The sequence below is a fragment of the Cyrtonyx montezumae genome, unplaced genomic scaffold (genome assembly GCF_038088225.1).
Source record: "Cyrtonyx montezumae isolate F1298 unplaced genomic scaffold, pur_monq_1.0 scaffold_18, whole genome shotgun sequence".
Taxonomy (NCBI): Eukaryota; Metazoa; Chordata; class Aves; order Galliformes; family Odontophoridae; genus Cyrtonyx; species Cyrtonyx montezumae.
In genome coordinates this window covers 12490557-12508923 of record NW_027071914.1, presented here as the reverse complement: position 1 = coordinate 12508923, position 18367 = coordinate 12490557, and the positions used below count along the sequence as shown (strand labels likewise).

Genomic DNA, 18367 nt, shown 5'->3' with positions numbered 1-18367 from the left:
TGTCTGGGCAGCTCCAAAGCTCTCTGACTTTAACCTCATTTTTAGCAGTTTCTCTGTTCCTCCAGTCTTTCCTGCTCAGGCTGCATGGGATGTGCCCTGCTGGAGGCTTCCCTTGCAGCCCTGCTGCCTCTGCCCCTAGGCACGATTTGCTCCCTTTGCAGGGTTTTTCTGGAGTTGGTCCCAATGCCTTTTTACCTCTGAACACCTTTCCAGCTTGGCACCGGGCGTTGGAAGGACAGTCAACACAATGTCCCCCTGTTGAGTGCAGGGGAGTTGGGCAAGGTGGACTTTAAGGGTCCTTCCGACTCCAATAGCTCTGAGATTGTACGAGTTGGTGTTCCCAGGAACGGCAGCACGTGGAGGCATCTCAAGGGCTTTACCTGGAAAAGGGAACCTGGGAGGGTTTGTCTCACTCTCAGCTGAATTCACATAAGCAGGGCGGCTGCTGACCCAGCGCGGAGTTAATTTGTACCAATGGTGCTTTCAAGTGTTTGCCAAAGCTGATGGATAAGAGAAGCACTTAACGCAAGCTGCTGAAGTGCCCCTGCCCTCCCTCCAGCCCCAGCTGCAGTGGGGTGGGTGCAGGGGGTGCCAGCACGGGATTTTGAACCTGGAACCCTGGCGTGGTGTGAGGTTGTGCCCTTTGGTCCCCACGCTTTGCACGGGGATTGCTGCTGCAAACAAGCCATGAAGTCTCCAGCCCCGCTGTCTGTCCGTCGGCTCATTTCTTTCTATGCAAATCAAAGATGTTTGGCCAGAACTGGGCAGACCTCGTGACTCTGGTGCTGCACGGGTGGGAGAGCTATGCAGCTTGTCTCATTCGGGGCCCTGAAAGCGTCTCCTTCCGTGCAGATCTGGGTCACACCTGCTGCTGCCCCGGGGAAAAAGCAGCGATTTCGCAGCATTCCTTCCTCTGCAGATTTCCTACCAGGGAGATGTGCTTAACCTGCCATTAAAACGCTTTCTTCTCTTTTTGTTGTTGCTGTTTTTAAATTCTCACGTGGAAAAAAAAAATGCAATGGGGAAAGGATGGCGATGGAGGACAAAACCTTCTCCTGCCATGGAAACTAAGGGATGCGGTGCAGAGGTTCTCCCCACACATCCCCACCCCCGTCGCTGTGCTCTGGGGCCCCACAGTGAAAACCAATCCCGGGGATAACTTTCCCTCCCCCCCCCAGCTCCCGAGGAGGAGGAGGTCGGGCAGGAATGGGGCTATTTATTCCCGGCCCTTAAGCCCGAGCCGGGATCAGTGCAGTTGTCGTTGATGGTGGGAGCAGCATCCATCCATCCTTGCACGCTCCCCGCATGCTGCCGGCCGGTCGCGCTGCTAAATAAGGATGGAAAGCTAAAAATAGAGCTCAGCAGGGGCTGGGATGAGCCCAGGGCTGGGAGCGGGGCGGGGAGGTCAGAGGGTGTCTGAGTGAGGGGGAGGGTGGTGGGGGGGACGAATGGCTGTGAGCGGCCTCACTCGTATCCCCCCCTGCCCCCGCTGCCAACAGGAGGAGGCAGAACAGCTGGGAAGCGGCACCCGGAGGGGGAATAATGGGACGGGGCGGGGGGGGTTAAATGCTGAAGTGATAGGCGGGGGGAGGTGGGTGGCGAACCCCCAGCTGCGTGCCCCCACCCCACTGCAGCACGCACGGCATCGGCTTCTGAGGTTGCCCCGATCCCGGGGATATGGGGTCTGAGCCCCACCGCACGGCTGCGGGTGGCTGTGAGGTGGGGGTGGGGGGAGCCGGGTGCCCCTCCGTGCTGCTTGGGAACCGCTTCCCGTCCCAGCATCTCCGAGCTCCAGTCCTCCTCTTTGCAAATAATAATAATAAAAAACAACAACAACAACAAAACCAAACCGACCCACATCAGGGAAGAATTAATCGGAAAAAAAAAAAAAAAAAGAAAAAAAAAAAAAAAAGAGGAGGGCAGAACAGCGTGTGAGCACGCACGGGCGGAGGGAGGGGAGTCAGGAGATGGGCCGGGCGTGCAGATAGCAGGGTGCAAGCCAGCACTGCGCTGCCAGCCGCGCTGCTTTCCTGCGCGCTCTCCTTCTGCATCACCCCCCCGTGCCCCCCCTCGGACGATGCTGCTGCTGGGGCTGCTCCTGGCGCTCTGCGCGCTGCCCCTGTGCCCGGCGCTGCTCGGTGCTGCGCGGCCGCAGCTGCTGGTGGAGAGGAGCGGCTCCAGGATGCTGCGGGAGGTGAGAGGAACCGGCCCTGCATCGCTGCTGCGGGGAAAGGGGACGTGGGGAGGGGATGAGGAGGGAGCTCACGACATCCCCGCACACACGCTTTGGGGACAGGGCTGCGGCTTCGGGCTCGGCCTCGGCCCGTCTCCCAGCGGAGAGGAATTTCAGTGCGGCCGCATCCCTTCGGCAGGAGCCCGGCGGTTTCATTTCTCTGGGCCCTATCCCTCCCGTCTTTGCGCTTTTCCCACGGCGCAGCGCTGGTTCCCACGCGCAGCACTGCGGGTGGGGGCACCCACACGCACCGCCTGGAGCACACGGAGGGAAACGCTCCGGCAGCTTTGGGGAACCCCTGCGTGACTTTCACGTGGTGTGCAGGGAAAAATGTCTTTTTTTTTCTTTTCCCGAGAAGCTCACATCGCTTGGGGAGGGGGTCCCGCGGGTCAGGTGGAGCACTGAGAAGCAGCAGGAGGGGCTGTGTGTAGTTCCGTGCCCCCACGCTGCACCATTCCCCTCCCGTGGAGCCTCTCTGCCTGCAGACCCACGAGAGGGGCGGAGCGGGGGCTCCGGGCTCTTGCGAAAGTCGGGATGCGCTGCTGCCCCGTGCCCCGGCTTGCCCTGCACGCAGGCTGTGTGGGCAGCAGTGCCTCCGGGGCAGCAGGAATGCATCAGGGCACACGGCCTCACCAGGACACACGGCCTCAGAAGGACATGCAGCCTCACTGGGACACGCAGCTACCACCAGTTCCAGGGCAGCCACAGCCAAACCTGCTCGGCGTGCGCGGCTCAGCCATCCTCCCACCTCGGCCCCATCTGTCTGATCTTCCCTCTGTAGTTTCCGTACCCACTGTGCTCTACCAGCTCCCCCTGTCCTGGAAGCTGGAGCTGCCCCAAGTGCAGCCGGTGGGGCTGGAGCTGCTGGCACTGTTGATGCTGAGCACCGCTTTGCTCCACATTTTGCATCCCGAGCCCTCAGCCCGTGGAGCCGCTCAGCAGAGTGTCCCCCACCTGAGTGACATCCCATGGGTTTCCATTACCCCACGGGACTTGCCAGGCTCCCTCAGCCGGTCTCCGAACTGGCTCAGCGTCAGAACCACGAGGTGTCTGGAGGAGCAGTGAGCAGCGGGATGAGTCAGGCTCGGCAGCCTCCCTCGAGCACCAGAGAGTATGGGAACATTAAACCCCATTTGAAGTGCAAAGTGTGAAACAGTTCCCAGGACAGAGGTCGCCTGGGGGCTGCTCCAACCCCTGCACCCCGAGAGCATGCAGCTCCCTCCGCGCTGCCGGCTCTTGCCTTTGCTTTCACAACCCCTGCTCTGAGACTGAAGCTGGCGTGAAAAACAATGTTCACCTTCTTTGCATGCAAAGCGTTTCCAGGCCGGGGTGGAAATTGCAGCCTGGAAACGCTGTTTTGAAGAAAATGAGCACAAAGAGGGGTTGTTATAATTGCTTTCTGATGGAGAGCTCCTGAAACGTCCCGAGGCTCATGGAGTTGTAAGTTTGAGAAGTGTAGAGTGGAAGTGTCATTGGATTTTTTTTTGAGTGGATGAAGGGCATCTTCTGTTTGCAGTGACCCCCCCCCCCCTCCCCCATAAATCCAGGGCAAAGTTTAGGACCTGCCTTTCCTGTTCCCGATGCTGCAGGTTGGTGGCTTTTCCTGGGAGGACTGCGGTGAGGGGCGGGATCCTGTTGTGCTCCAGAGCCTCTCGGTGGCACCAGACCCCATCAGCATCCCGGGGACGCTGCGCATCAGCGCGGCCGTGAGCAGCAGCAAGGCCATGGCCTCCCCCCTGAAGGTGGGTATGGGGATGAGGGAGGGCAGCAAGCTTCACCACCCTCCAGGAGCCAGGAAATGCCCAGGGATGGGTATGGGAAGGATCAGCCCTTGGGAATGTCACAGCACGGTGCCATCTCTGAGCCAGATGGTATGGGGCAGCAAGAAGAGGGAAGGACCTGGGGTTTGCTCAGGGTCAGGCTGGGAGAAGAGGAACCAATGGGAGGGGAGGAACTGAAAGCAGAAATAGGGCTCCGTAGGTCAGGAGGGCAGGGCTGGATGCTCAGTGCTCTTCCTTGCAGGCAGTGCTGGTGGTGGAGAAGGCCCTGGGTGATCTCTGGATCCAGCTGCCCTGCATCGACCAGCTGGGCAGCTGCACCTACGATGATGTGTGCGCCGTCCTTGACAACCTCATCCCGCCCGGCACGCCCTGCCCAGAGCCGCTGCTCACCTACGGCATCCCCTGCCACTGCCCCTTCAAGGCGGTACGTCCCACAGCCGGGTGCCCCGGTGCTGTGGGGTTGGTGTCTGGCTCACACAGCCTTTCTCTCTGCAGGGCTCCTACTCACTGCCCTCTAGCGACTTCGCCCTGCCCGACGTCGAGCTGCCCTCCTGGATGACCAACGGGAACTACCGCGTGCGGGCGGTCGTCAGCAGCAAGGGGCAGGAGCTCGCCTGCATCAAGCTGGGCTTCTCTCTGCAGTCCCAGTGAGGGGCTGGGGGCATCCCTCCTCTCCACACTGCCTTTTTAATTCATCTCATCCCACCCTACACCATCCCAACACGTCCATTTCTCATCCCTTCCCCATCCCATCCCAGGTCCATCCCACATCTGCTGCCCTGTCTGTCCGTACACCTCCACCACCCTGTCCCTCGCTGTGGTTTCAGACTGACACTTGAAGCAGGAGGAGAGGAAATCTTTGACCCCGTCCCTGCAGGGTCAGTGGCTCTGCTGCCAGGAGGAGGTCCTGCTGTATAACCGCTCGGTGATTGCCCCCCTGCCAAACACAGAAGGTCCCCCCTTGCTGTCCCTCTGTCTTCAACCCCACCGCCAGTGTCCCCAGCCAGGAACGGGGTGGCTTTGGAGCCTACCTCCAGCCTTTTGTGGTAACATTTCTTTTTTTTTTTTACTCTTCTGCCCCTCTGCTATTTTTTTTTTCCCCAACTTTTCTTAATCCGATCAGGAAAGTTTCAGACAAAAACATTCCAGGGAAAAGCAATATTTCTTGAAGATAGAAAGGAGGGAGCACGTGGGGAGTGCGTGGGATGGAGGGGTGCAGAGTGAGCTGTGCATCCACCTCTACTGAAGCACAGATGCTGGTCCCACTCATCTCATTTTGCCTCTGGGACTGAGCTGGGGCAGGGTGCTGCACTCCAGCATAGGATCAGCAGCCCAGGTCCTATCTGGGGACCCCTCAGCTGCAGCCTGTCTGACACTGGTGTGACCCCTCCATACCGTTACCAGCTCTGGAAGTGCAGGTGACCCATGACCACCACATCCATCACTCCCTGCCCTACGCCTCGTAGGGTTGCTCTTTCTCCCAGTGCTGTGTGTGCCTTAATTCCAGCACGGAGCAGTGGAAGGTACTTTCCCTGCAGCTGTGCTTCCCCTGCTCCGTGCCCTGAGCTCATCTCACCCTGCTGCTGCTGTCGTGGTGTGGGGTTGCTCTGCTTGGAGGAGCTCTCATCCTCCCCCCCCCCTCCCCCACTCCTGCTGCTTTACTGCTCACAGCCCATGCCCCGATGGCACCCTCCTTTCAGACAGATTCTTAATAAATCTTTTTACCAGAAAGTGGAGCTGGTGCCTTGTGGTGCTGGGGGGGGCAGGGTTGGGGCGATGTGGGCACTGGTGTTGTGTGGGGGCAGTGGCATAGGGCGCTGTAGCCTGACTGTAAGTCCGGCTCCTGTGCAAGGATGACACCGGGGGGGGGGGTGCATACTGATGGGACATACTAGTACGATTCACTTGTGGGATGTGTCGGTGCGGCACTGGTGGGGCGTACTGGTGAAGCACTGATGGGACACACTGGTGGGACCCGCTGCAGTGACACGCTGCTCACGCCAGAGGGCGCCGGAAGTCCCGCCCCCGTCCGCGCAGCTCCGTGCTGCTGTTCCGCCTCACGCCCACGAGGGGGCGCCACGATGCCCAGCTCGCCCCGCTCCTCTCTTTTCGCCTTCAATTCTCCCAGCGCGCATGCGCCGGCCGGGCTTGGTCAGCTGACCGGGCTGTCACGTGACAGCGCGGCCGAAGGAGCGGGGCCGGCCGGGGCGGCGGCGAGGTGCGGGATCGGGACCGGGATAGGGACCGGGGCTGTGCGGGGTGCGGCGGCGGCTTATGGGGCCCGGGGTGCCGGCGGCTCGTGGGGATGCGGCCTCCGGGTGAGGCTGGTTGTGGGCTGTCTCCGCCCGTGAGGAGGCGATCTCCGGCGTGCGTGGGTCAGAAACGCGCGTGGAAGCAGCACGGTGCTGAGCGATGCCCGAGCGTCCCCGGTGCCCTCGTCCCGGTGCCAGCAGCCGGGCTGGCTGCGAGTAGATCCCCGCGTGGGGAGCGGGGAACGGGGAACGGATGGGATGGACGGGAGGAGGTTATTTGGGCAGGGTATCCCCAAGCGTGGCCCCTCCCGTGTCGCTTCCCTGCCCGTCACCGGTGACGAACAGCTCTCTGTGTAAACTCCGGCCGCAGCCCTCACCTGCTCGCATGGCACAGCTGGCCCTGGGCACCCGTGACGTGGCCACGCTGTGATTTATGGCGTTGCTGGGTTGCCCTGAGCCTGGGAGTGCTGCTCCGCGTGCTGGTTGCTGCACGCAGCTCTGGCCTCGGGTGAAGTAGTGGTGCTGTGTTGAGGCACTGCGGAGCAGCGTGTTCGGGGTGATGATGGGGTCTGTGCTGTGCAGCCCTTCTGGGGGCCCTTGAAATGATGGCGTTAAGGGGTGCTTGCTGCTTGCTGTCCCCTTTAGCATGGGGACAAATGTGTCTCTGTGCCCTGGAGTATCCTTTGGAACCTGGGTGAGGGCTGCAGGAGTGAAATTCTGCAGGGGAAGGCAGGAAGGGGAGGTCAGGAGGAGGATTGGGGCCATGGAAACACACCTTTGTGGGATGTGGGCCATTTCCTTGTGGGCGTCTGCGAAGGGACACCCCGTGGGTGTGCCTGTAAAGGGGCAGCAGTCCGGGGTAAAGTGCCTAGGGCCTTTGACCTGGGGCCACGTGGCTGGCTGCCGGGGCGGGCACGCTGCCCTATAAATGCCCGTGGCACTGCCTGCTCCAGTACCAGCAACTGGTCCGTCCTGCCATGGCCAGTGTCAAAGAGCCCGGGGTGGCAGAGCCAGCTGTCCCCATGGGGACCCCTGTCCCCACAGTGCCGGGTGTCTCCACTAATGCTGCTCCATCCTCAGGGACCATGTCCACGCGGCGGCTGCGCAGCGAGGACTACAATGACTACAGCTCCACCGACGTGACACCGGAGGGCAGCCCACCTGCAGGCATCAATGGCTTCGCCCGGCCCGAGTCCTACCAGCGCTTCGGGGAGAGCAATGGGACCACGTGAGTGTGCATCTGGGCTGGGGGAGAGCTGGGGGCTGCATGCAAAGCAGCACGGCCAGCCCCTGTGGTGATGATCCTGGCCCTCTGTGCTGGTGGGGCCTCACCTGGGGTGCTCACCAGAGGAGAGTGGAGCAGCTCCCCTGGATGGGTGGGCTGAGAGCTGGGGCTGTGATTCTATGATCCCTGTACCTTCTGTCCCGCAGGTGGTACCAGACCCTGATCCACCTCCTGAAGGGGAACATTGGCACCGGGCTGCTGGGACTGCCTCTGGCTCTGAAAAATGCTGGCATCCTGGTAAGACAGCTCCTCACCTTGTGGCAGTGGGGTTGCTGTGTGCTCCTTGTGCTGTGCTCTTCACAGAAATAGAAAGGATTAAGTAAACCAGAAAGCTTTTTTTTTTTTATCCAGCCCGTGCCCCCTTTGCTACCTCTGTAACAGCAGTGCACAAGTTAGCTTGAAAAACAGTTCTTATTAGTGTTTTGCTATGTCCTAACTGCCCCAACGTGCTTGTTCCTGCCATGTCTGGGACTTCCTGTGGGGTTATTCTCCCCTCTCTCCCCTGCAGCTGGGTCCCCTGAGCCTGCTGGTGATGGGTGTTGTGGCTGTGCACTGCATGAGCATCCTGGTGAAATGTGCCCACCACTTCTGCTACAGGTAAGGAGCAGCACCTGTCCTCCTGCAGCTCTTCCATCCCCTGGGGTTTTCCTGAAGCCACCCAGCAGTGGGCTGCCCACGTGAAGCCTCAGCCAGGAATCATTTCTAGGGCTTTATCACTCATGAATGCCACTGTGGGAGCCAGCAGATGGGAACAGGGTGACATCCCTTCTCTCTCCCTGCTCCGGACAGGTTCCAGAAGCAGTTTGTGGACTACGGGGGGGCTGTGATGTATGGGCTGGAGTCAACACCCAGCGCCTGGCTGCGGAGACACGCCATCTGGGGAAGGTACTGCTGCCCTCAGGGAAGGACTTGGCTGTAGCTGGTGTCAGGGCAGTGCTAGCAAACAGCACTGGGAGGAAAGGAGGGTAATGCTAGGATCTTTAACTTAAGCAGATGTGACCTTAGTTCAGTGTAATACTGAAAGGGTGGGAGAAGCATCTGCTGTGTTGATGGGATGAGAGATAATGGCTTTACATTGTTCCAGGGGAGGTTCAGGATGGTGATGAGGCAACATTTCTTTTCGGAAGGAATGGTGATGCAGTGGCACAGGTTGCCCAGGGAGGTGGAGGGGTCACTGTCCCTGGAGGTGTTTGAGAACTGTGGAAATGTGTCACTGAGAGACATGGACAGTGAGCATGGAGGGGATAGGCTGGGGTTGGGCTTGGGGATCTTAGGGGGCCTTTTTCATTCTTGATGATTCCACAGATCTCTAATTAAAAACGAGGAAATAATGCACATGGCAGTGTTGGCTGGTGCTGACCCCACTGAGGGGTGGGAGTGGGGACAGGGGAGCCTGAAGTCTGCAGGGCTGCATGAGGGTATGTTCACTTTTCCAAGCTGGGAAGAGGAGTGACCTGCAAGTCTCAGCCTTTGAGGAAAGGAGCGTTACTGCTGGGTTTGAGCTAACCCAGGCATGCCCCTATTTCCAAATGGCCCCCTTAATGAGTGCCCTTTTCCCTTCCTAGGCGTGTGGTGGGACTCTTCCTGATCCTCACCCAGTTGGGTTTCTGCTGCGTGTACTTTGTCTTTCTGGCTGACAATCTGAGGCAGGTGAGGCTCCCACTGTGTCCCAACCCTTCCCTCAACAAAGCTGTGATTTCTGTGGTGGGTGCTGCATCAGAAGGCACAAATCCTGCACCTGAATATTTCTGAGATTCCCTGCAGTTTTGCAAAGAGGGCTCAGAGCCTCCTGTATTAGCCAAGAGGAGCAGAGGCTCCTTCCTGGGGAGGGGAGGCAGGAATGGGGTCACTGAGGAGGCATTGTGCCTCTGATGTGCTGCCCAGCTCATCGATTGCTTTATTGATACTCCGTATGGATGGTAGTACGCAATGGCACCAGGGCCTGGCACGAACCTCCCTTGGTCTTGTTTGCATTCCGTTTTTTTGCCTCATCCCATGGCCCTGGAGCTTAATTACAGGTTGTGTTGGAAGAGTTTCCTTCTGCCAAGTGTTGGGAGAAAATAAACAGAAACCCTGAACCTGCCCAGCTCCTGCGCTGCAGGAAGCTGCCAGCACATCCCTCCCTGTTCACAGCCCCTGCGTGGCTCAGGGTGTCACAGATGCTACTGAGCATCGCTCCCCCTGCGTGCTCCTACAGCCTGGTCCTTCCCACCACTGCAGTGCTCTCAGGTGGGGCTGCTCTCAGCTATGGGTGGTGGGCAGCACACCTGTGCTCTGGGGAGGCTCAGCCACGTGGGGCAGAGCCCTCTGTGGAGCTGAGAGCACAGCCCGGAGCATCTTTGGGGTGAAAGAGCCTAAGGGATGAATGACTTCCATTGGGAGAAGCAGAGTTAGTCTGACTGGCCTGGGGTGGGCTTCCAGCATCCCTCAGGCCACGATGGGTTCAACCAGGCATTCCTGTGCTTCCCCAGGTCGTATCAGCTGCCAATGGCACCACCACTGACTGCCAGTCCAACAGGACAGTGACCCTCACTCCCACCATGGACTCCCGGCTCTACATGCTCTCCCTGCTGCCCTTCCTGGTGCTGCTGTCTTTCATCCAGAATCTCAAGGTCCTGTCCATCTTTTCCATGCTGGCCAACGTGGCCATGCTCGTCAGCCTTGTTATGATCTACCAGTACATTGTCAGGGTACGTGCACTTGTTTTTGGGATGCCCTGAGTGTTGGCAGAGCTCGGTGGTGGGGTTGAGGTGCCGATGGTGTAACGTGGATCGTGGACGTGGGGTGGCTTTTCCCTCTGCTCCATGGGGATGAGCTGTGCACTGAGCTGGGTGTGGGCTGTTTTCCAGGACATCCCGGACCCCAGCACCCTGCCTCTCGCCGCAGCCTGGAAGACCTACCCTCTGTTTTTTGGCACGGCCATCTTTGCTTTTGAAGGCATCGGGGTGGTAAGTCCTGGTGTGTGGCTCAGCCCCCGCTCGGGCTGGCAGTCAGCACCTGCTCCACACCGCAGCTGTATTTGCAGATGGATTTTTCAGGCTGTAGCCCAGCTTCTGGGTGATGCTGTTGGCTCCAGGCTGTCTCCTGGGTCAAACCTCAGCAGGCTGGGAGCTGCTGTCTCCAGGAGCTTCACAAAGCCTTTTGCTCCCTTCCAGCGGAGCCATCAGAGCCAGATCCTGGCACTAGGTACCAGCCTGGATCCTGAAGTCTGGGGGCAAAAGTGTGGCACCACAACGTGTGATCCATTCCCCTCTCTGCTGGCATCACCTTCCTTTAGCCACACGGCCCCAGCCTGCACAGTGCCAGCTTGGCACATGCTTTGCACATGAGAGGCTGTAAATATGTGCATCCAAACTCCTGGCTGGTCTGCGCCGCACCGAGCGAGTTGTCCTGGGCTGCACATAAAGTACACCGTATAGTTAATGTATATAAGTAGCAAAGCTCCTTTTTATTTCTTTATAATTTTTATTAAAACATAAAAAGAAAAGAGGGCAACAAAAAGATAAAAGGAGCGGGTTGGCCCTGTCTGCTGTAAACAGAGGAGCTGGGAAGGAGGCGGGGGGGGTGGGAAGTGCAATGGCTCGCTGAGATGCTGTAGGTTGTTTCCAGAGCTCCCTTCAAAGGAGGAAGAGGTGTTTTCATCTTGTAATATGAGATAAATGTAAACATGGGGCTGCAGCGTGCCAGGTCCCTGCAGGAGACGTATTTGCAGATTGCTGTGCCCAGGACAGAGGGCTCATGCTGGAGCATCACACACACACACACACACACACACACACACACACACACACACACACACACACACACACACACTTTCACACAGCTGGGAGGTGGGGCAGCACATAAAACCTATTCTGGTCCTGCTACATCAGCAGCTGTGCCACTGTTCCTTTCCTTGAAATGCCCATCACCCAAGGATGGCTGTAAAAAAAAGAAAAATAAAAATAGTTGCTGAAATACATGAAGTAAATAGTAGTATAAAGGTGGGGGTTGTCCCTGCTGTTTTTTTTTTTTTAATCCTCTTTTTTATTGCCTTACCTATTTGCAGTGTGCCCATACGTACTTGTAGGGAGAGGAAAATGGGTTTCAGCCTTTCCTGTCGGTGCTGTGAGTAATAAGTGTAAGGCACTGTCCCAGTGGGCTGGGAGCGGAGCATTCACATCTCTGTGGCAGCAGCTTGTGGGGTCTCCAGGTTCCTTGCATGCCCCTGGGTGCAGAGGGCAGTCCTTATCCTCGGGACTGCCCCACAGGGCTGGGAATGCAGAGGAATGGGAAGGACCCCCTGTTCCTTCCTTCTCTTCCTCCTGCCCCTCTCCTAGGTGCTGCCTCTGGAAAACAAGATGAAGAACCCACGGCAGTTCCCTGTGATCCTCTACGTGGGGATGACAATTGTCACCATCCTGTACATCAGCCTGGCTGTGCTGGGCTACCTGCGCTTCGGGGCGGCCATCGAGGCCAGCATAACACTCAACCTGCCCAACTGCTGGTGAGTGCTGCCCAGGGACGTTGTCCTTACCTTACCTGGGTGAGCCTGGAGGGGGACAGAAGTACCCAGAGGAGCTGTCACCAATGTCCCTTTGGATTTTTCCCTTGAGGCTGGGAAGTTGCATGGTGTAGGGCTCTGTATTTCTCCTTGAGGAGGAATGCTAGCAGCTCCTCTGCCTCTGGGACAAGAAGCGTGGAGGCTCTTAGCATTCAAATGTTGGTCAGGACTCAGGGTTTTGAGTTCCTGAGGCTTTATGGTCACGCTGTGGGGCTGGAAGCCCTTCCAAATGGGGTCTCAGGCTGTGCTGGTGCTGGGACATGCTGCCAGCCCCTACTCACAGCTGCTGACCCATAGTGCTGGCAGCCTCAGCTGTGCCTGCTCCAAAGGACCACGTTCCCTTTAGAAGAGGGTAAAGCTGTGTCTCAGGCTACAGGAAGATCCTATGTCACATCTGTGTTTCTAGGAGCACCCCCACTTTCTGGCTGGGGGTGGGCAAAGGGGGGCTGTCAGGCAGGGCAGAGCAGCACGGCCGTTTGGCAGCAGGGCACGGGGAAGCCCGGCAGCGCAGGGCAGGAGTGCTGCATCCACAGTGACTCAGAGCGTGGAACGCTTTGCTGTCAGTGCACGTTTCTTCCTGGCAGAACACCTAATGTAGGCTGTAGACACTGAACTTGGAAATGCGTTATCTTTCTTGTTAAAAGCAAGTAACTGGGACAGAGGCTGGGAAACTCAGGCTGAAGCCTCGAGCACTTTTTCCCAGGCGTGCGTTGCCCAGGAGGTGATGGGTGAAGGTTTGCTTTGGGAACAAGTGCTTTGCCAGCAGGTTTTCTCCTTGACAGCACAAGGCAGCAGCTGCAGAAGGGTCAGAAGGGTTTGAGGTGAGAGATCCCTCAGTGTGGGGACAGGTTAGGGCTGAGCAGAGGATGCTGCACCCTTCCCTCCTTGCAGCTGCTGCCTGGAGGTCTCCAGGAACGCATTTAGCGAATGTGTTCTGGAATCGTTGAGATAGAGGGTGACTCAGGGCTTTCCAGCCTCGTTGCTCCGTAACCACAGCTTCCTTGAGCAAGGAGTGTTGGTGCCCAGGGCTGACCACAGCCTCCTGAAATACCGTGCTGCTCTGCAGAAACCCCTCCTTGCAGCCTCCGGAGTTGCTTCACCCTGAAAGGTGCCATCCTGAAAGGGAAGGATGGGGAGGTGTTGGCTGCGTGCAGTGACAAAACTTACAGCCAAGGGACCGTGTGGCCTTGGGTTTTCTGTTGGTCAGAACTGGTTCCTGAGCTCTCTCATTTCTCAGTATTTAAACTGCCCTTTGTCCTTGCCCGACCTGTACACAACTGAGACCCAGCCTTATTCTGAACCTTTTCTTAAAATTCTATTTTAATAACATCTCTTAAAACATAGATTGCCTTCGAGCACTTAATTGCTTTATGACATTTCCTTAATCAAGCAGTAGGAGGTGCAGAGTGTAGGATAGGTGGCTCAAGGCTACTGTGCCCCCGGGCTGGGAGCATGGTGTGCTGGGCTGAGCACTGCCCTCTGGACTCTGTTGATAGCTCTGCCCTTCGTTTGCCTGTGGAATCGCTGGGTAATGTGGTTTGGAGAGAGTACAGAGAGATCCTTGGGTCTGACCACCTGCTCAAAGCAGAACCCGCTTAAACATTGAGTGTCTGTAAGGGTGGAGATTCCCAGCCTCCCTCTGCCCCTGTCCTGGTGCTGACCGACCTTTCTGGATGCAGCTCTGCTGCTTCTGGGATTTCTGCTTCCCTTTTTCCTTTGCTCAACCCAGGAGTGGAATTTTCCCAGTGAAGCTTAAGGTGACCACCACCTCTGGGGGTGGGTGATGGACGCAGCTCCATTCTGGGTCAGGGGCTGAGATCAGGCACTGCAGGCCGAGGGCAGTATCAGTGCTGCTGCCCATGTCTGTGCTCAGGGTGTTTCCTAACACTTGAGGATCTGGGTGTTGTTCGTGTGTGGTCACTGCAGACCTTGACCTGGTTGGATCCTGCACCCCTCTGTGTGCAGTGCTGACCCTGCAGGATGCATTGCTTTGTGCAGTGCTGCACACGTGAGTGTCTGGAAATGCAGATGGGTGCCTTGTGTCAAGGAGCGTGTTGGGCTCCTGCCCCTTGTTCAGGGGCATAGCAACCGTCTCTGTGCCCTTGGGAGGAATTAGGAGCAGAACACCATTCTGTGTGATTTGCTTTTATTGTGAAGCAGCATCTGTGTCTACGTTTCCCCAATGAAAGCAGTGCCCAGGAGGCTGCTGGCCCCACTGCTGACCTGCTGCTCCTTACACAGGGCCAGAGCCTCTAATTCGGTGTGGGCATGTTGCAATGGGTTGGATGTTGTGCTATCTCCTTGCTGCCTCTTGCACAAGGGGTATCTCAGTGGCCTGAGTGCATTACCCCTTAATGTGTCAGAAGGGGGAAAGAGCTGGGACACAGAAGTCCTGGTAGGCAGAGTGCTCCTGCTCTGCTCTGTGGGTTGGAATCATAGAATATTCCAGGTTGGAAGGGCTCCATAAGGACCATCGAGTCCAACTCCTGGAGTGGCACAGAAATGCATCTCACTGCTCCCTCCTTCTCATTTGCAGGCTGTACCAAGCTGTCAAGCTGCTCTTCTCCTTTGGGATTTTCTTCACCTATGCTGTGCAGTTCTATGTCCCTGCTGAGATCATCATCCCACCTCTGGTTGCCCGTGTGCCGGAGCGCTGGGGCTGGGTGGTCAACCTGCTGCTGCGGATGGTCCTGGTGGGCATCACCTGTGAGTAGAAAGCAGCCTGTCCCAGGGCTTTTGTCTGACTGTCTGGGTCCCATTGAATTTAGAGGAACCATCAAGTCCTGCTGAATTTTGTAGGATGCGTCCCGGCAGCTGATCTGCTGTTTGGGTAGCTCACATTGGAGCCTTGGAAGGCTGCAGAGGTGGCAAGAGTGAGCTCCTTTCACCCAAACCTGGCTGGTTTGGAGAACCTGGAGGTGGCTTTTAGTGGCTGTAGGAGCTCAGAGACCTCCTGTGATCTGCCCCAGTTCTGCATTAAGGTGCAAGCGGACACTTGCTGTAGAAGTCCTTTGTTATGTGCAGCTGCTCCCATGAGTTTGAATGTTTGCAATTAGTAAGGAGGTTTGACCTATCTGCCTTCTTAAAGGGGAAAATCTGAGCTGGGAAAAACAAGTTTGTGTAATCTTAAGGGAGACCAGGTCAGTGACGCACAGGGGTCTCTGATTTTGGCTGGCTTTGATTTCTGTAAACTAAATCCTTGCTGTTGTCAGCACAGCTGAGACGCTTCACTGAGCTTCCAGGCATCACCCCCTGAAGCACAGTGTTCCTGCATGGCGTGGTGCTGCTGTGCATCAGAGCTGAGCATCACAGACCTGACCCTGTGTCCCAGCAGCTCTGCTTTGGGCTTGGCTGCGTCGTGGCCAGGAGCTGTGTGTCCATGTCTGCTCTGCGGCCAAAGTAACTTCTCCCCATCCCATTATTACTCAGTGCATGAGAAGAGGAAGCTTTGATCTTGCTGCCTTTCATTTCCTCAAAGCAAGAGGAGAAAAACCTCTCTGTCCATTCTGCCGTCTCCCACCCTCACGTGGCAGAGCTTCAGGAGCCTTTGGTCTTGGGCCCTGCCCCACAAAACTGAGATCCCATTTGGCTGTGATGCTTGGGAGGGGGGCTCAGAATTTGGGGTGCACCATGCTGGGGAGCAGGACTGACAGCAGCACTCGTGCCCTCTGGTTTGGGATAGAAAGGCACTGCTGCCTTTGTACCTCCTCCCCTTATCTTTCCACGTAAGAAATTGCTGTTGGCAAGGCTAAAAACAATCGGGGGGCTGCATGAATATTCATGGTGTGAGCGTGTGGCCACAGAACATCGTGGCTTTGGCTTCCAAAGAGAGGATGCAATTTGGTGTATGGGTGTCTTTCAAGCTCAGACTTCAAACCCAGTGCCCTTAAAACCCCCTTGGAATGAATCCCTGTGGGAAGCACGGCCGTTCCCCCGGAGGCGGAGGGCTGCAGCTGGCACAGCTCTGTTTTAGGGAGAGGGGGCTCATTCTGTTTGCTGGGAGCCCACAGAGCACTGTGGGGTGGGCTGAGGGCGTGCTGCCCAAAGCCCTGTGCTGCAGGTGCTTTTGGTGCACAAATGCTGCGGGTTTTGCAGCCACTCATTGGAGGCTGGAAGAAAGCTCCTGGGGGTTTTTCCTTTGCTGCTAATGTTCCCCCCCACCCTGAGCTATGCTGTGGGAGTGGAGGGGCTCTGACTGCTTACCAACCACACATGTTCATTCAGGGTGGGCTTTTCCCCCACACCTCCTCTTTTTGTGGGCTCCCTGAGGTTTTACAGCTCCCCAGGTGCGAGGCAGACTCGGGTGGTGTGGGGGAAATGGGGCTGGGGATGCTTCTGTGAGCACCACCCTTCTCCTGCAGCACTGCCCAGCCCTCTGCAGCCACACGTGGGGAACTTCATTAGCTCCATGAAAAGCTGTAGTTGCTTGGGGGGGGGCGTGCTGCTGGAAGCATGCAGCCTTCCCTTCAGAGCTCAGTGAAAACTGCAGGGTCACTGTGGAATTGATGGCATGGGACAGCTTCTCTTCAACAGCTCCCAGCTCTGAGCAGGGCCCAGCTCCTGGAGCACCGTGTCCAGATGCGGAGTGCTCAGTACAAGAGAGATGTGGACCTGTAGGAGCGAGTCCAGAGAAAGGTGCCACAAGGGATGGAACACCTCCCCACAGAGGACAGGCTGAGAAGGGATGGCTTTAGGGAGATTTTTATGATGAGTGGTGAGGCACTGGCGTACAGATTGCCCAGAGACAGCTGAGGTCAGGCGAGGGGCTCTGAGCACTGCAGGAGCTGTGGGTGTCCCTGCTCGTTGCAGGGGAGTTGGACCAGATAGCCTTTAGAGATTGCTTCCACCTCGAATGATTCTATGAGCTCCTGACTGTGCCGTGTTGCCCTCTCCCCCCAGGCGTGCTGGCCATCCTTATCCCACGCCTGGACATCGTCATCTCGCTGGTGGGCTCGGTCAGCAGCAGCGCGCTGGCTCTCATCTTCCCTCCTCTGCTGGAGATTGCCACCTACTACACAGAGGGCATGCACCCACTGCTCATCGTCAAGGACGTGCTCATCAGCCTCTTCGGCTTCGTGGGCTTCGTGGTGGGCACCTACGAGGCGCTGGTGGAGCTGGCTACGCCCGCTGCTGTCATCAATGGCACCAGCACCTCAGGGCAGTGACAGTCCCCATCAGGTGCTGGTGGCACACACACACACATGCACACATGGGCTGGGTGCTCGGCCTTCTCCTGCAGGATGCAGTGTGGGTCTGGGCTGTGAGGGGTGGCACAGCACTCAGCCCCTCCGCACTCCTGTGTATAGTCACTTCGGGGAGGGGGAGGGGGGATCCTGGGGATGCGGACTTTATTTTTATTTCATTTTTATTTCATTTTTGAATCCTTGTGTTTTCCCCCCTCACCCCATCCCATCACTCTGGGACTGCTCCGTGCCAGTTTGTTGGTTTGTTGTTGTCGTCGTTCTTGTTTTTCATTTTTATTTTTTCCCCCTTTTTCCCTCCCCCCACCCCTCAGCACTTTATTTTACAGCAACGAAGAAACCTCAGCTCAGCTTGGAGGCACAGAGCTGCCTCCTCACCCCCGCCCTGGGGGGTGCAGAGCAGCACTGGGTGTGAGCATCGCTGGTGCAGGTCCTGCTGTGCTCCAGTTTCCAGCCCTTTTGTGCAGAGAGAGCTGGCATGGAAGGTTCTGTTTGTTCTTTATTTTTTCTCCTTGCACACATACCCCACACACGGTTCTTGGCATTAGGAATTCAGGTGTGCAGAGCCCACGCTCTGCAGAAACACAGCGCCTTGTTTGCTGCGCTCTGGCTGCGTCTGCAGTCCCCAACTGAATGTCACAGCCCAACAAAAACATCGATAGCGTTGTTTTCTCTCCCAGCCCTGGTGGCAGCTCCCAGCAGGAGGCACTGCTCCCTCTGCTCCTCCTGCTGCCGCCGCTGGGGACACACACTCTGGCCTTGCCATACTTTGCCTTTCTGCTGCTTCTTTTAATTGTGAAGGCAGATGAGAACGCATGCACCCTCCGTTGGGTGTTTCTTACTGCTGGTGCTGCAGCACCCAGGAGGGGAAGGGCATGCAGAGCAGTGTGCATGCAGCCAGCTGGCTCCCAGCAGCTGGGAAAGGTGCAGTATGTGTGCCCAGCACTGGCACTGCTGTCCCCTGGCAGGGGACATCAGAAGGGATGGCCCTGTTCTGGGGTACAGCTGTGTGATGCGGTTTGTCCCCAGCACTGGGGTCAGTGTGTTTGCTGGAGCAGGGCATAGCACCGAG

General features: G+C 57.4%; 2 protein-coding genes across 2 annotated transcripts; both read left to right on the top strand.

The window, feature by feature from the left end:
* The first annotated feature begins 2031 nt into the window (after positions 1-2031).
* On the top strand, positions 2032-4902 carry GM2A (ganglioside GM2 activator). The gene is made up of 4 exons (XM_065734744.1): positions 2032-2194; positions 3823-3975; positions 4256-4438; positions 4510-4902. Exons 1-4 carry the CDS (start codon positions 2078-2080, stop codon positions 4663-4665), a joined length of 609 nt encoding a protein of 202 aa, XP_065590816.1. The 5' UTR covers positions 2032-2077; the 3' UTR covers positions 4666-4902.
* Positions 4903-6186: 1284 nt separating this feature from the next.
* Positions 6187-17290, top strand: LOC136047545 (proton-coupled amino acid transporter 1-like). Its single transcript, XM_065734735.1, has 11 exons — positions 6187-6232; positions 7347-7494; positions 7698-7788; positions 8060-8148; positions 8341-8436; positions 9117-9201; positions 10023-10241; positions 10401-10499; positions 11871-12037; positions 14631-14800; positions 16994-17290. Exons 2-11 carry the CDS (start codon positions 7352-7354, stop codon positions 17257-17259), a joined length of 1425 nt encoding a protein of 474 aa, XP_065590807.1. The 5' UTR covers positions 6187-6232; positions 7347-7351; the 3' UTR covers positions 17260-17290.
* The last annotated feature ends 1077 nt before the right edge of the window (positions 17291-18367 follow it).